Here is a 16,529-nt window from a genome sequence, read left to right as displayed (position 1 = left end):
TGGCTGGACAAGTTCCCATACAATCTTACCTGTGACCCCTAACGCGGGAGGGCAACCTACAGGGTTTAGGGTAGAATCCTTCCCTGTATACACTCTCAGGCTGTACACATAGCCAGTAGAGCTCTCACACAGCATGTACAGCTTTATGCAATAGCAAGCTCTTTTGCTCGCAATGTACTGTCTGAAAAGCAGCCGTCCTTTGTACAGGATCAAGGACTCATCGACTGCTATATTCTTTCCAGGAGTATAGATCTCTGGAAACCTGGCAGACAAATGTTCCACGACAGGCCGAATTTTGAACAACCTGTCATGATCTGGATGGTCCCGGGGCAATGCAGCAGAATTGTCATTGAAATGCAGCATGCGCTGCAGTAGCAAAAAACGATCTCTGCTCATGTATGGTGCGAAGATGGGAGTTACCCAAACCGTGCGAGTCGTCCAGTAGGACTGCAAGGTGGGTTTCTGTACTAACCCCATTTTGAGGGTAAGGCCCAAAAATATCTTCAACTCCGCCAGCGAAGTGGGAGTCCACTGGCGTGCCCTAGAACGGGGCCCTAGAGTGCCTCCGCGCTCCCTCAGAAATTGGTCTGCACGCAAATTTGTTTGCTGCACAACTTTCTGAAGAAAGTCAACATCCAAAAACAGATAGATGTAGTCGACTGGCAAAAAGTTAGCTGTATCGACTTTACATCCAGCGTCACCAGTAAAAGGTGGAATTTGGGGCTGAACCAAACAGGGGGGCTGCCAAGAGAGCACTCGTTCTGTGCTTGCGGCAGCAAGCACGTGCTCTCTGGGTTCGGCTAACCCAATGTGGTCCCGCTGCCCAGAATGTGCTTGCGAAGGGACAGCACGGATGTCGTCATTGTCTCCTTCAGACTCACTGGAAGAGGTGTCGTCAGATGGGACTCCGCCGACTGAAAAATCACTCCCAGAATCTGCCCCATTGTCCTCTCCCTCAGATGCTGTCTCAGTGTCTGCTGTCTCAGTCTCTGTGCCTACATCAGAACTGTCCTCCATAACCCGAGCTAGGGCTTGATCAGCAGTCATCCAACGAGACGCCATCTCTGCAACTGGCTAAACTGTCCCTCTAAATTACTATCCTACGTAGAAGGCAGATAGTCACAAAATTGCTTGTTGGTATGTTTGTTGTGTACAACAGGAAATGTCGTCACCTTACCTTCGCTTCTTCTCCAATTCTGCAGATTCTCTGAAAACACTGAAAAAAACAAAAAAAGAATGTATTACTTCACCTTACCACACACCCTGTGCAACAGTCATTTTTGGTGCTCTGCCTCCCATTACCTCCTCCTAAGTACAAATAAACGTGTATTTTATTGCAGTCAATAACCACCAACGTGTTTCAACTCACCAAGGAGTCTTGATCACGGTCCTCGTGGAGTGCGGTGAAATTGTTCACCATTATAAAACAACACACACAAGAATAACAAGCATTTACAATGCAATGGGTCTCGCATCTGCTCGAGTTAGAGCTATTAGCGTTATAAACTCCTAACCCAACTTTTCTTGCCACATAAATTGATAATTTAAAGTTAAACTCTTTCACATAAGAGAGCCGATTCACAGCGCCATGGCCACCATGAGCATCATGTGAAGAGTAACACAAAAGGAAAAGAAGTTCGCTCGCAGTTAAACGTAACAGCAAAAGTGCAATTAGCCATGTACCAGGGGCGATGGCCAAGGCGGTAGCAAAACCTCCCCAAGGAGGGACAAAGGTAAATCATTTTCCAATGCCATCAAAGGAGTGGTAGTGATGGGCGTGAGGTGGGCGTTGTTAGAAGCCCAGATACACACCAACAAGTCAGAAAAGCAGCACATGGACGCTGCAATGCTTGTCCTGAAAAAAAAATATATATCTATCTATCTCTCTATCTCTCTATATATAGATATAGATATAGATATAGATATAGATATAGATATAGATATAGATATATATATATATCTATATAGATATATATATCTATATAGATATATATATGTGTATACATATATACACATATATATGAGACTCATGTCACAAATCTTTTTCTTTTTATACATGTGTGCTTGCCCTCGGCAAAGCACACATGTATAAAAAAAAAAATGGCCCCATTGATGGTCACCCTAAGGGCTGACCACCAACAATTTTTTTTTTTTGTTTTTTTTTACCCTGGGGGGGGCGATCGGCCTCCCCAGGCAAAACTACGTTTTTATTTTTTCCCCTGGGGTCGGCCCGTGTTCCAAGGGCCGACCCCGCCATTTTTTTTTTCTTTTTTTTTTTTTTTCTTTTTTTTGTGGGGGGCGCGATCGCCCCCCAAAACAGTGTAAATAATTTAAATATTGCCGGGGGGGGGTGGCCCTTTTACGAGGGGGCCGACCCCCCCAAAGAAGATCCCTGGTGCCTAGTGGCGTTTCCTGGCTGTGGATCGCAGCCGCGCTGCGGTCCACGGCCAGGAAACGGTGCCAGTGAGGCATCGATGGAAAGGGGAGAGCCTCCCCTTTCCATCGATGCCTCCCTGGCATCTGGGGAGGCCGTTTTGGCCTTTTTTTCCCCACCGGAGAAGGAAAGAACGCTTACCTCCGTCTCTCCTTCTCCGGTGGGGAAAAAATGTGACGTCAGCACGCCTCGCGGCGCGCTGACGTCATAAGGGGGCGGGAGGGGGGTGGGATGGAGACGCGGAAGCTCTTCCGCGTCTCCTACGGTAAAAAAAAATAAATAATAAATCCTCCGGTGCATTGCACCGGAGGATTTTTAACCCCCTCCCTGGTGTCGGCCACTGGTCGTGAATCGCACCAGGGAGGGAGTGTGGGCGTCGGCCAGTGGCCGACGCCCGCATTCAACGGGTTAAAGCAAAGAGAGAACTGCCTATTACACCAAAGGCACACTCAACCAGAAAGAAAGGTGCTACCATGGCCTTTCTAGGAAATATTCCAATGACCGAAATATGTAAGGCAGCTACATGGTCTACGCCTCATACATTTACCAAACACTACTGTGTAGATGTGTTAACAGCACAACAAGCCACAGTAGGTCAAGCAGTACTACGAACACTGTTTCAAACAACTTCAACTCCTACAGGCTGAACCACCGCTTTTGCGGAGATAACTGCTTACTAGTCTATGCACAGCATGTGTATCTGCAGCTACACATGCCATCGAACGGAAAATGTCACTTACCCAGTGTACATCTGTTCGTGGCATTAGTCGCTGCAGATTCACATGTGCCCACCCGCCTCCCCGGGAGCCTGTAGCCATTTGGAAGTTATCTTCAACTTTGTACGTTTGTAAATATATTATTTAAACCTTAATTAGTACATACTTATTCACTCCATTGCATGGGCACTATTACTAACACACACAACTCCTACCTCACCCTCTGCGGGGAAAAAAATCGAAGATGGAGTCGACGCCTATGCGCAATGGAAGCAAAAGAGGAGGAGTCCCTCGGTCTCGTGACTCGAAAGACTTCTTCGAAGAAAAACAACTTGTAACACTCCGACCCAACACCAGATGGCGGGCTATGCACAACATGTGAATCTGCAGCGACTAATGCTACGAACAGATGTACACTGGGTAAGTGACATTTTCAATATAAGCCTTAAAGGCTTCCCATAAAGTGGCCTGGGATGCTACAGTGCCTGTATTTGTGGTGGAGTATTCACCTTTGGCGTCATGTAATTCACTGTGAACCTTGAGGACTCTTTTGCTTTCAGTATATTTGTTCAAGGTAGTCATTTCCCACCACTTATTTATTTAATCTATCTGTGTTTGCTCCAGTTCCCTTATGAGTTTGCTTGGTGTGATTACATCAACTGTTTGTGCTTTTGAGTTTCTGAATCAACAGCATGTTTTCCAAACAGTTTATGTTTGAAGATTTGTAGAGCGCATGGCTACCCTAAGGCCTCCCAGTGCTAGGAGACTGAGAAGGACAGATTACATGCACTCCTGCCTGATATGGCTGCATCTGCTGGTTTAGTAACAATTATGGGAAGGGCCAGGTCTTAAGCATCTTTCTAGATCCTGGTTCCGCCTGTGTCGATCTGATCTCTACAGGTAGGGAGTTCCATAGTTGCAGGACCAGATAGGTGAAGGATCGCCCTTCCCATCTGGATTGCCTAATTCTTTGAATCTTCAAGAAGTGTCCCTGAGCTGATCCAATGGGGTCTGGCAGGGTGCAAAAGCAAAAATAAACATATGCTTTACTATACGTTTTCCTTTTGACCACCTGTCTGCCTTGTTTGAATATCACAAGTCGACTCCTTCACCTGCACTGTTAAATCTATTTATCCCTAAAACACAACTTGAAATGCCAAGAGTGTTTGGTTACAACTGCGTTTGCAATAAAACTTTTCAGCTTTGTTTGCTCATTCTGATCTCCCAGTACTCGCTTCTCTAACCAGGAAAATGCTGGTTTATCGCATGTCTCAATGCTTTCAACATTTGCAGCGGTTTGATATGGAGACAGATTACAGCACGGGTATTGCTTCCCAACAGCGTCTCCTCCGAGAACATGCAACAGCGCTTCACCAGCCCTGCCTCCCACTCCCAGCTTACCGCAAGTTTTCCAGTGCTTCCGCAACCTCCAGGCTGTCACAAGAGAGAGATCTAGCCAGCAGAGGTGGTTATTAGTGATTCAGATCTTCATGTGCCTGAACCGGCTAATTCCCTCTTTGCTCCCAGGTGCATGTCGTATGCAGTCCTGCCTCCCCAATCGTATTCAGTGTTGCAGAAGAAAGTAGGCGGCACAACACTCTAGTCTTCATGGTGAATAATTACATTAATTGTATTCATAAAGTGCAGGTATGGCCACTTAAATTTCTTCATCCTTAATAAATAAATATATACATTTTTCACTGAAAGGACCTTCAGACCTCTTTGGCACAGGCGATACACAAAGGAAAAGGCGCGTCAAGTGTGTTATCTGTGCAGGTTTAATACTACAGACTGCATTGGCAGAGCAGACTGTATCAGTCTTGTCCTCCTTAGGCATGTCTGGATAAGGTCCACTGTTTTTTTCCGGCAATCTGCAGGGTCCACTAATGGGTATGCCCTTGGCTGGGTCCCATCTCTTTTGGGAGAAGGCGGATTTTACTGTGCAACACTGTAAAGACAGCAAAGCTACACCACATTCCTTGGGGCTGTTGACCCCTGCCAAACATTTTTTTCAGCAGGAAATATAGGGGCTATTCCACAGAGCTAGCATATAAGCTTAGACTCCCTAACCAATGATGCAACAAATAACCCAGTCTTTACGGGCCTGAGGACGTGGAACCAGCAGACATCGTTAAGGCCAGCAGAGACATCAGTCCTTTAGCTCCACTTCCCCTGCTGCAACAGCCAACATACCACTTTAACTTGTCCTTAGGTGCACTTGCCACCCAGTGTAAGGCAGAATCCGGCACGTCCTCCTGGGCTGCCGATCCATTATGTCTGGTAGATGGTTCTTGCAAATTGTTCAGAAAGGCTATGCCATGCCTTTTCTCTTCTCCCCACCCAATCTGGGAACCCAAAGCTGCCCAAGCACATTTTTGACAGACCAGTCCCCATAGGGTGCATAGCGAGCGAGCATGACCAGTACAGTGGGGATGGCAAAAACTGTGCAATCTACAGCACATTTTCCATTAGATATTCAATCGTATTAGTTTTTAAAGCATAATAAATTATGACCTTACAGTGCACCATGATACAGCAGTTTTGGGCTTCTGCAGTGATACACTCACCAGCACCCTCTAACAGTGCCTCTCATCTCTCCATAGCCCCCCACCACATGTATTTCATTTGTTTTATAGTGACTTGCTTACCAGCGTAGGATGTTGGAGCACTTACATCTCACAGACCCACATAGACAACAAATCGTGTGTGTAAATCGGTGTATAAAAAAATGTTACATGAGCCAAAGGGGACTAAAGGTGTGGGATTCACATGTCATCCACAAAAGCGCCCCCACACCCTTCCAGCCTCCGGGGAAACGCCTGATGCCTGGTCCGGTCAGTCCAGCCTTGCACCCAATATTCCAGAATGGATTTCAAGAAAGACCCTTTGTCCAACCTGTTACAAAAGGGTATATCTGTGAGCAATTTGTCTGGCCCTGAAGGGGAGGTTGATGCAGGTTCTCATAGGCAACACCATTTGTATGTGGTACTGCAACAAGCAGGACTGAGTGGACTCTGTGCCAAAAGGCTTGTGTCTCTGGAGGTGGTTGGAGGGCCAGGGCACCTTCCTAATCATCAAACGACTGGTGGTGTACCTGAATGAACTGGCTGCAGCATTCATTCATTTGGTATTTGAGGCAGAGCTGTAACTTGCCTGATTGAAAGGGAGATGTCTCTTCTGGTGGCCCATAAATTTGGTCCCTGGGGTATTGCAGAGGACCTGCACAAAACGAAATAATGGAAACATGTTTCAGTTCTGAATCCCGTGGAAAATAAATAAGACTGTGATAAGCTTTTTCCTTTTAAAGTTATTGTTTTGTAAATTAAGTTTCTAGAGTGCAAAAACATGCCAGTTATAAAACTTAAAGAAATTGAGTTAAGTGTACAGTTTTGTGATCGCATTAGGATATGCTTTTGCTTTACCTCCTGCATTTTGAAATGTGTTTTATTTTCAAACTATGTCTTACAAACAGGCTCTGGCAACGACTGTAGCTTGATACTCTCATTGTAAAGGCAAGACAATGATAGGTTATCTTTGCCAATAAATGTCCTAAATTGACCCTTGCAGCAGATGGATCTCTAGTGACGGCTATGTCTGTTCAGTGTTAATGTGTTCATTACAACTCCTATCAGTATGGAAGTTCAGCGCCCAGGAAAGGACTGATATCATTCTACATCTTGGGAGTCTAAAAAGTGTCTTATTAAGAGCTTGCTTTGGTACAGTGGCCTGTATGTGCAAATCTTATCAACGGATTTGCTTCAAGAAGACTCAACTGAGGGTTCACGGTTGATAAATCTCTTTCACAGGTATGACCATCACATTTCACTTTCCAGACCTGCAAGGCCAGAGTCTTTGCTCACCAGCAAAGTCCTTATTAACTTCATTTTAGGTTTTTTATTGTGAGGGAGGTGTATTTTTTTCACATTTTGAAATGTGGCAACATCCTTTTACCCTCCCCTCCCGGCTTTGCTTTTGATCTTATTTTTTTCTCGCATTAATGTCATCTTTCCATTCCTATCCACTTAAGGGCTTGTTTCCATCATTTAGACTTCAGGCACAATTTACCCCCCACTCCTCTTCATACCTACATTCTTCTGTGGTCTAGTAGGGGAAAAGCCATGTTTTTCCTGCCAAATGAGGCACATTTTGATCCAGGTCTATCCTAATACTGCTAACTGCTGGCATCCTTGCGGCAAACTATTCATTTATGGATGCTTTCAGCTGAATCTCAAAATACAGGTTTTATATTATATGCAGAATATCTGAGTTATGGACCGTAGTTCACGATCATGGATACAAATCATCTGGAAAATATAGTTTGATAGGTGGGAGTACTGGCCTTTGATCTTGAAGCTGGTTATCTCTTCTTCATGCCTTTGGCTTTCATAGCCCTTCACTTGCTGTAGAATACATTATAAGAAAGTATCAAGGTAAAATATAAGCTTTCAGAAATGTAAGGCAGCTCTTCTCATCTTAGGTTAATATTGTTAAAGACAGTATCTTTAAACGATGGATCACCTTGTAGAGTGTTAACCTTTGCACTTTCTGGGCAACAGGAACCATGACCCATTGTGAAGGTATCCATCGAATATGAAAATTAGTTTATCTAGATTTATTTTATGGATATTTGTTTTGTGGCAATCTTGAATCCCTTGCATTTGATATAACTCTTGTGATCCTAGGTTTGGTGTACATGACCCAGCTGATAGTCTCATTGTGAGGAAGTGAATTAATAAATGGGATGCATGATAGTCCACAATAATTAATAAGGTAACAGTCTTGTTAGGTCCAGTTAAAGGCCTCAGTAATTTAAACATGAGCTTCAACCCCTGTTAGCTTAACAAAGAGAAATTGTGTAAAGCATTTAGAAATACCAAAAGAATTAAAAAGTTAAAAATCACAATAAAATCCCTCTCCAATTTATAAAATTAGAGAATAATTGAATTAGCAAATGATAAAATAAGGGCAACGATTTAAGTAAAAATAGTGCCATAAAACACAGAGTGCCAGTTGTAGTCGGTAGTAGTGGTAGGCCAGGACATATGTTTGATTTCACTATGAGGCAGGGGGGTTTGCCCAAATAATCCCATATGTCCTCGGCCCAGGTATCAAAGACCAAAAAGGGAAACGGTAAGAACCAATTATTATCATAATGTATCGTTTTTATATATGTTCCATCTGTAGTATATGGTGTCAGATAATATGTTGAACGTTTTTATGTCAGTTTCTGAGATCATGTCTGTTGCAAACAAAAATCAATCAAAGCGTAGGAACTTGAGCTTAGATTAAATAAAATTTGATGATAGATATACACCAGCAAACACGGTGCCTAATGTATGTCACCACTGTGAATTCACAGTATATGTTAATATATTTGATTTCAGACCATCCGCGATGGAGTATGGTTCTATTCCACCAGCCAGGTGTGACCTGGTTGAAGGTTTTACCTTGGGACTTATTTCTGGAAGTCGGATCCTTCAGCGATGCATGGCTGCAAGTTGTATCCAGGGAGGACTCTACAATGTTGGATTGGGGGGGGGGGAGGGGGAGGATGGAGAAAGGCCTCCTGAAGCTTGATGTGTCTCTGTTGCCACACAGGCAGGCATCCTAGGCACAAGAGGGAACAGGCCCAGTCTTTTAGGTCTCCTCACAGGTCTCAAACAGGTGCAGCCTTTCTGTTCTCCAACAGGTCCAGAATGTTCTGAAGATGATGTCTTGAGGTCCAGCACTGATGTCCGGTACTAGCTTGTAGGTTGGTGTGACTCCTGGCCCCTCCCCTCCTGCAGCAGTGGATGTTGGTTCCACTTGAGCAAACACCTTAGGCCCACTTCCAAGGGTCCAGGACTGGGGTGGCACCACTTGGCAGTGCAGACTCATATATGGCAGAGTGCAAGAGCGGGGTAGTTGGAAGTCTTTTATGTCCCTGGGACTTCAAATCAGGAGACCAGCCAGCTAGCCCTTATAGTCACACTGGGTCCAAGTGATACAGGTTCAGTGCTTCTCACCCAGGCAGGGGAACAGCATGCAGCAGAGCAAGGCAGGAGTCCAGCAAAGCAGCAGTCCAGCAGAGTGGCAGTCACTCAGCAGCACATCAGTCCGTCTTCCTGGCAGAGTAGTCACAGGTCCAGAAGTGATGGTGTCAGAGGTCCATTACTTATACCAAATTTAGCCTTTGGAGTGGGGGAGACTTTAGAGACAGGCCTTTGAAGTGCACGGCGGTCCTGCCCTAGCTCCAGACCCACTACAGGGGGGTATGCAGCTCATTGTGTGGGGACAGGACACAGCTTATTCAGATGCAAGTGAGGCTGGGTAGAGTTCTTCCCTCCCATCCTCCTAGAATGGCCCATCAAGTCATATCTAAGCTCCCATTGTTTGTGGCTGTCTAGAGGGAATACACAAAACCCAGCTGTCGCTTACACCTGACAAGTGATCAGAGACAGGCAGTAGATAGCTTACTTTGTGAAAGTGGCATTTTCAGAATTAAAACTTAAAATCCGTCTTCACCATAAGTTGTGATTTTTCAATTGTGACTCCAGAGATGTCAAACTTGAAAAGTTAAACTCTTCTAGATTGTGGATTACACTTACAAGGTGTAATAAGGTAATCTGTTTTTATCCTATGGATAAGATGGGCTGCGCTGTAGTGAAAAGTGACTTTGGGAATTTCTCACTATCAGGACATGTAAAACAGAAAATCATTGTCCTTCCTTCAAAATACATTGCACCCTGCCATCTAGATCGTCCAGAGCCTACCTTTGGGGTGATTTACATGCATTAAAAGGGAAGATTTTGGCCTGGCAGAAGGGTTATTTTTGCAGGTCGACATCACAGTGCACAAACAGGATCTGTGGGCCAGCAGCTAAAAGGCTACTTAAATAGGTGGCACAGTCACTGCTGCTGACCCACAAGTAGCATTTAATTTACAGACCTTGGGCACACTTAGTGCACTTTAATAGGAATTTATAAGTAAATTAAATATGCCAGTCGGGCATGAACCATTATTACCATGTTAAGAGTAGAGATTACAAGCATTTTAGCATGGGTAGCAGTGATGAAGTGCACAGAGTCCTAATACCAGCAAAATGAGGTCAGAAAAGTGGAGGAGGTAGGCAGAACATTGCGGGGAAAACCAGCCTAAGGCTGGTAGGTCTAATAGAACACCATCCACAACCGCTGGCAGCAGATGAGGAGGCTTTCTTCCCTGACAACAGCTCTGGCTCCAATGTGGAGAGCGAGAATGTTTCATCAACCCAGCCAGCCATGAGTACGGTAACCCCTCCCCCTTGACACCACGTGCAAGCAGAGCAGCCTGTTCCGAAGGGTTGTCCAGCCACTCTGGAGCACCAGAGACAGACCGCCGGACTGCTACTGCCTTTGTGCCATAGTCTGTACTGACCACTGTCTTCGGACACAACGTCCATCTTCACCTCAGTGTCCGGGAAACCATCTAGCCGATTTTGGCACCAGAATCAGCATCAGAGCTGAGGCCTTTGGCGCCAGTCACCAAGATTGACCACGGCTCTGGGACCATTGAGCCGATCCTTCATAAACTCCAAGAGGTGATAGACGCCTGGCAATAGCACTTGATGATTCATCGCCCACCTGGGCCAGATTCTCACCTGCCTTTCGGGATCCGCTGTTCAGCCATCCAAGCAGCAGTTGACCTTTGAGAAAGTTTTGAAAATGCACCCTTCACCCAAGCAGTGCAAGAAAGTAGACAAGGTGACTAGCACTTTGCCTGTCACTCTCCCACTATGACCTTACCCTCTTACCCCTATGTACTCACCCTCCGCACCCACCAGACTCAGGGGGGAGGTGGGGATAACCGCCAACACTCCTCCACAGGATGATCCCTGGGACACCGATGACCCCCAGAGGAACACAGTTCATGGCAGGACATGGCGTTGTTAGCATGGGAGGGTCAGTTAGGGCAAAGAAAGGGATCTGATTGGTTGCTCTGCCTCCTTCTGCAAGGTGGAGCTCCACAATGAGCTTTTGGAGGAAGACTTCGTTTTTTAGATCCTCTCCTCCACCCGCCACTCCACTAAGTACCTCCCCTTGCTCAAAGGCTTGCTGCGTCACACACTGGACATCTTTCGCGACCCCCGGGTCATCAGACCTAAGGTAGACAAGAAGCACAAAGCTTCCTCTACTGACCCCCTGTACATTTATGACCAGTTCCCACCCAACTTTCTAGATCAGATGTTGAAAACAATAAAGGAAGATACGGAGACAACGAAAGCTATGGGTGCCCTTCTGAGACCTACTCCTCGTGTCTTCTTTTACTGCACGCTGTACAGTGGAGGCTCAAAACCACCTTCCCCGAGGCCTCCACCTCATACCAGTGTCACAGGCCCAACATTCCTCTCCCAGTGGCTATGTTAGAGGGTCCTAAAGAGGCAACAGCTCAAAAGGCAAGGGTAAAGGTGACTCCTCCAAAGGAGGGGCCACCATCATAAAGCCCTGACTTGACTCTCCTCCCCCCTGATCAAACACCACCTGTTGTGGGCGCCTCCAAAGGTTTTTTCGTGCTTGGCAGACGCCACCTCAAACCATTGGTTTTGGAAGTTATCCAACATGGTTATTGTCTGGATTTCACTTCCACACCTCCTACCATTCCACCTCCCAAACACCAGCTATCCCCAGAACATCAATCGCTACTCAAGGAAAAAGTCCAAACACACCTTCTGAGAGGGGCTATCGAATGTGTCCACCATCACCAGCAGGGCACAGGAATATACTCTGTACTTTCTCACTCCCAAAAAAAGACAGCTGGACTTCAGGCCCCTAACAAATGTATTTTTCAAAGTACTACTTTCATGGTTACGATTCAGGATGTCATCCCGCTGCTACAGCAAGGCGACTTAATGGCACCTGTTGTCCTGAAGGACGCTTATTTCCACATAGCAGTCAACCAATATATCGAAGGTTTGTAATCAGCAGAAAACATTACCAGTTCAAGGTGCTCCCCTTCAGGGTAACCACTGCACCCAGGGTGTTCACCAAGTGCCTTGCACTGTTGGCTGCTCACGTGCACAGCCCCGTTCATGTCTACCCCTCTCTGGATGACTGGCTCAGCAAGAGTGGTACCCATCAAAACTGCTGCAAACACACTCAGCTCACAATAAACCTCCTTCACCAACTAGGGTTTGCCTTCAACGCAACAAAATCCCACCTCCAGCCCCTACAGACACAGTGCTATCCTCAACTCAGATATCTCTCACCCTGGCTTCCACCTGGGCAAGCCAACCATGGATCACCAACCTTCTCAAGCTCTCAGTGGTGCTGCACAAGAGGCTCCCCAACAGGTTGGACCTTCTCACGCAGAACCATGGAGAAATCAGGCACCCAGACCCCAGAACTCTCAATCTTGCTATCTGACTCCTGAAGTCCTAGAATTGGGGTGCTTTAATCTTCTACCTGAATGCATGAGATTTCTTAAAGAAGTGCATAGGCCTACTACTCATGCTTGTTATGCTGCCAAGTGGAAGAGTTTTGTCTACTATTGTTATTCAAAACACATTGATCCTTTAGCAGTCAAACTGCAAGATGTCGATTTCCTACTTCACTTGCACACTTGTGGTTTAGCTTTCACGCACATACGACTATACCTAGCTGCTGTAGCCACCTGTCTTCAGAATAGGCAACATGTTTCCCCTTTGGAATTCCAGCCATTAAAGGTTTTATGGACGGTCTCAAAAGAGTCATTCCTTCTCGGGTTCCACCGGACACGACATGGAACCTCAACATTGTAATGACAAGACTTGTGGGCCCTCTTTTCTAAGCCCTCCACTCCTGCCCCCTCCAGTTTCTCTATTGGAAGGTATCATTTCTGGTCGCCATTGCATCACTCGGGCATGTCAGTGAGCTTCAGGCAATAACCTCTGAAGAAACTTTTTTCCAGCTACACAGTGAAAGGATTGTCCTCTGCACCCGCCCCCAGATTTCTCCCTAAGGTAGTCTCACAGTTCCACCTCAGTTCATTAAACTTCCTGTTTTTTTCCCTCAACCTGACTTAGTTGCGGAACAGGCTCTCCATACCTTCGATGTTAAACGAGCTCTCATGTACTCCATGAGAGCGCATGTGTGTTTCTCTCATGTGCATCTTTGCCTCCTTACGCGCCATGTTGGTCTTTTTCACTGGTGCGCCTCTGTCCCCTACACATGCTCATGGGCTGTCTCTCACCTGTGAGGTTCTGTGCTCCCATGTCACTTTCTCACACCTGTGTGCTTCTGTCCCCCACCCGCACTCATGTTGCCCTCTCGTCCCTGTGCTTCTGTGGCTCTGTTACTCTTGTTCGTCTGCATGCTCCACGGCACCCCTCGCTGTGAGACCTGTTAGCTTTGCCTGTGCTTTTTTAGGGTTAAGGGATGGGTAGCGTTAAAGGGTCGTATGGGTTGGCAGGGATCAGGGAAGGGTAGCTTGAAGGAGCCAGGAAGGTGTTTTAGGGTTCATGGATGGGTAACATTAAGGGGGAGTATTGGCTTTTTAGGGTTCAGGGTAGTGTTAAGGCATAATAGGGAGTTTTTCGGTTCAGGTTAGAGTTAATGGGTAGTAAGGGTTCACTCATAGATACTATTATGGGTTTTAATGGGTTTTAGGGTTCAAGAAAGGGTTGTGTGAAGTGGTAGTTAGGGGTTCTTAGGGTTCAGGAATAAGTAGCATTAAGGGGTAATAAAGGAGTTGTAAGGCTCAGGGAGTGGTAGTGTTAAGGGATAGTGAATTAAATTTGATGCATGTTAAATATAACATTTGTAATGTATACAAATTATCAAATAAATTAAAATTAATATTTAGATTACCTTGTCAGGCCCAAGTCTTTCCAGACCATAAATGCTAAAACTTGTAATTAAAAAAAAAAAAAAAAACTTTCTACCAAGGCTCCGAATGCAGTAAAGTTTCACATCCCTCCCGAATGCCTGCCTCTCGTGTGCTGCCACGATAGAAGAACAAACCCCACACTTATTTTAGGAGATGTATAACATTGCAGTAAAAGTGTTTGACCTAGAGGTCAGGCTCTGTCATAATGCAATAGCTAGACTTCACAAAAGAGCCCGCACAACTTGAAAAACAAAAAACCAAATGATTACTGGTTTTGGAGGGTAAGCACTTCATTGTAGATTCATCCAACGTCTGTCCAATCAAATATAGTACTCCTGAAAGCTCTTTTTTAGGTTGGTCACATAAGAAATGGAGACAGCTACTAAGCAGGGCTTTAAAAAAAACTCTGAAAGGGACGTGAGTGCTGCTGTAACCAAAGCCTCATGTGATTTTACTGGGTGGATTACCGCCTGTTAAAACCACGTCTGTTGTTCCAACACCTGGGAAAACCCGGTGCTGGAGTACTTGCCCACTCAGAATAGCACAGTGGAATTCCATACAGGACTGCCACTTCATCTGACTCATATTTAGAGACTCTGAATCTTTTTTATTTTACTGCATTCAGCCACTGTCTGTAATTTATATAAATGTTACCACTTTGAAACAACTACCCTGCTTAAGGTTTGGTTACGGCAGGTAGTACTCCTGGAGTTCCGATTACTTCTACATTACTACTATTTGATAGTTTTGAGCTTGAAATCAGTAAACGCTATGAGTGAATAAATTTACTTCTTATAACACTTCAAACACATAACCATTCTCTTTGGTTATGTTGTTGTGTATTGGTGTAGGGAATTACGTGTGTGGCTCCTGCCATTTGAATGTATGTGGACCATTTATGAAAGGACATAAGCAACTTTTCTTTTGTGGTGAAAAGTACAACAAACTTGTTAAGAATAACAAGTAGTATGCTTTAAAGTTACGTAAATGCATGCATGTGTAATAGAATCTCATTTAGATGAAATTAAGAGTCTCTTTCCTGATGGCACCTGTCACTATGAATGGCACAAAATGTCTCCAGATGTTACGACAGACAAACCTTGCTTATATCTAGCTTTTGAGGATCCCCACAGAAAGTTTTTTTTTTTTTTCTCCTTTCTTAATTTTCCTCTTTGTGCTCCCTTATGCCATACTCTCATTCCCTCACTTACTCCTCGTGTCTCCCTATTTCAGAAGGATTACAACCTTCAGGTTCTGGGCCTGGTGAAGTCTGACGAGGGATTCTATCAGTGCATCACAAAGAACGATGCGGGGAATGCTCAGGCAGCAGCCCAGCTCATTATCCTGGAGCATGGTAAGTTATGTTTTGACAGTTTGGGATCCGGGAGGGGTGTCACAGAGCCATTGAAGATGACAATAGACAGTGTCATAGAGGTAGTGTAGAGGTTCTCTGGTGCTTGTTGGTAGCATAGCCTCTCTACCTCTTTTGCTGGGATCATGATAGTGCACACACTGCTGGTTGGTGAGCACTACGCCCTGGCAGGTGCTGGCCGGCCTTCAGGCCCTGACTGGTGCTGGCCGGCCTTCAGGCCCTGACTGGTGCTGGCCGGCCTTCAGGCCCTGACTGGTGCTGGCCGGCCTGCAGGCCCTGGCAGGTGCTGGCCGGCCTGCAGGCCCTGGCAGGTGCTGGCCGGCCTGCAGGCCCTGGCAGGTGCTGGCCGGCCTGCAGGCCCTGGCTGGTGCTGGCCGGCCTGCAGGCCCTGGCTGGTGCTGGCCGGCCGGCCTTCAGGCCCTGGCAGGTGCTGGCCGGCCGGCCTTCAGGCCCTGGCAGGTGCTGGCCGGCCGGCCTTCAGGCCCTGGCTGGTGCTATCTGACCTAGAAGCTATAGCTGGTGCTACCTTAGCAAGACTCCCATCATGCTGCCGCTTATAGTGGGTTGTCCTGTGGTGTGCAGGCTATTGCACAGAGCCCCGTGAGGGTGTTGCCTCTGTTGTAGTGCCGGCTTCATTAGAAATCCCATTGTAATTAGGGCACCCCAGTTTTCCGTAAAAACGATTTATTTTCCCGTCTGTATTTATTTTTAAATATAGAAAAATACGGAAAATATGGATGGATTTTTTTCTACTGTCAATCATGAGTGCCAGGTCTGTTGGTGTACAGATTAAAAGTAGGGAAGATGAAAAAAAGACAATAGATTTACTAGTTGAGCTTAGTGAAGTGCAGATGCACAGATATTTATGGTATTCTACGTTGCAAGTGGTTTCAGCTAATGCTGTTGCGCTGTAGACTGCTGAAATCTTTTGGACGTTCAAATGTGAGTATACATTTTTCTGTTAAATGTGGAAAAATAACTTGCAGCTTCCTTTATACAGTAAACACAAAATAAAAATAAATAGGGGAGAAAATGAGAAAAAAAAAATATGGATAAATAGAGACGGAAATGTCAAAAAAATAAATACCACAAAGCTAGGAGCCTTAATTGTAATCCTTGTGCAGCGTTGCATGCTCTGTTAAAAGCCGAGTGTGATGCTAGCTGTAGGACAGGGCCCAGTCACTAG

General features: G+C 45.7%; 1 protein-coding gene across 12 annotated transcripts in view; it reads left to right on the top strand.

Annotated features, from left to right (window-relative positions):
• Nucleotides 1-16,529, top strand: part of NEO1 (neogenin 1) — a 514,543-nt gene that overhangs the window by 308,207 nt on the left and 189,807 nt on the right. For all 12 annotated transcript variants that reach the window (XM_069222245.1, XM_069222241.1, XM_069222240.1 and 9 more), the window contains exon 7: nucleotides 15,205-15,325. In XM_069222245.1, coding sequence (XP_069078346.1) covers nucleotides 15,205-15,325 — 121 coding nt within the window. The remainder of the gene's footprint in view (nucleotides 1-15,204; nucleotides 15,326-16,529) is intronic.

The sequence above is a fragment of the Pleurodeles waltl genome, chromosome 3_1 (assembly GCF_031143425.1).
Source record: "Pleurodeles waltl isolate 20211129_DDA chromosome 3_1, aPleWal1.hap1.20221129, whole genome shotgun sequence".
Taxonomy (NCBI): domain Eukaryota; kingdom Metazoa; phylum Chordata; class Amphibia; order Caudata; family Salamandridae; genus Pleurodeles; species Pleurodeles waltl.
This window is presented reverse-complemented; position numbering and strand designations above follow the sequence as displayed.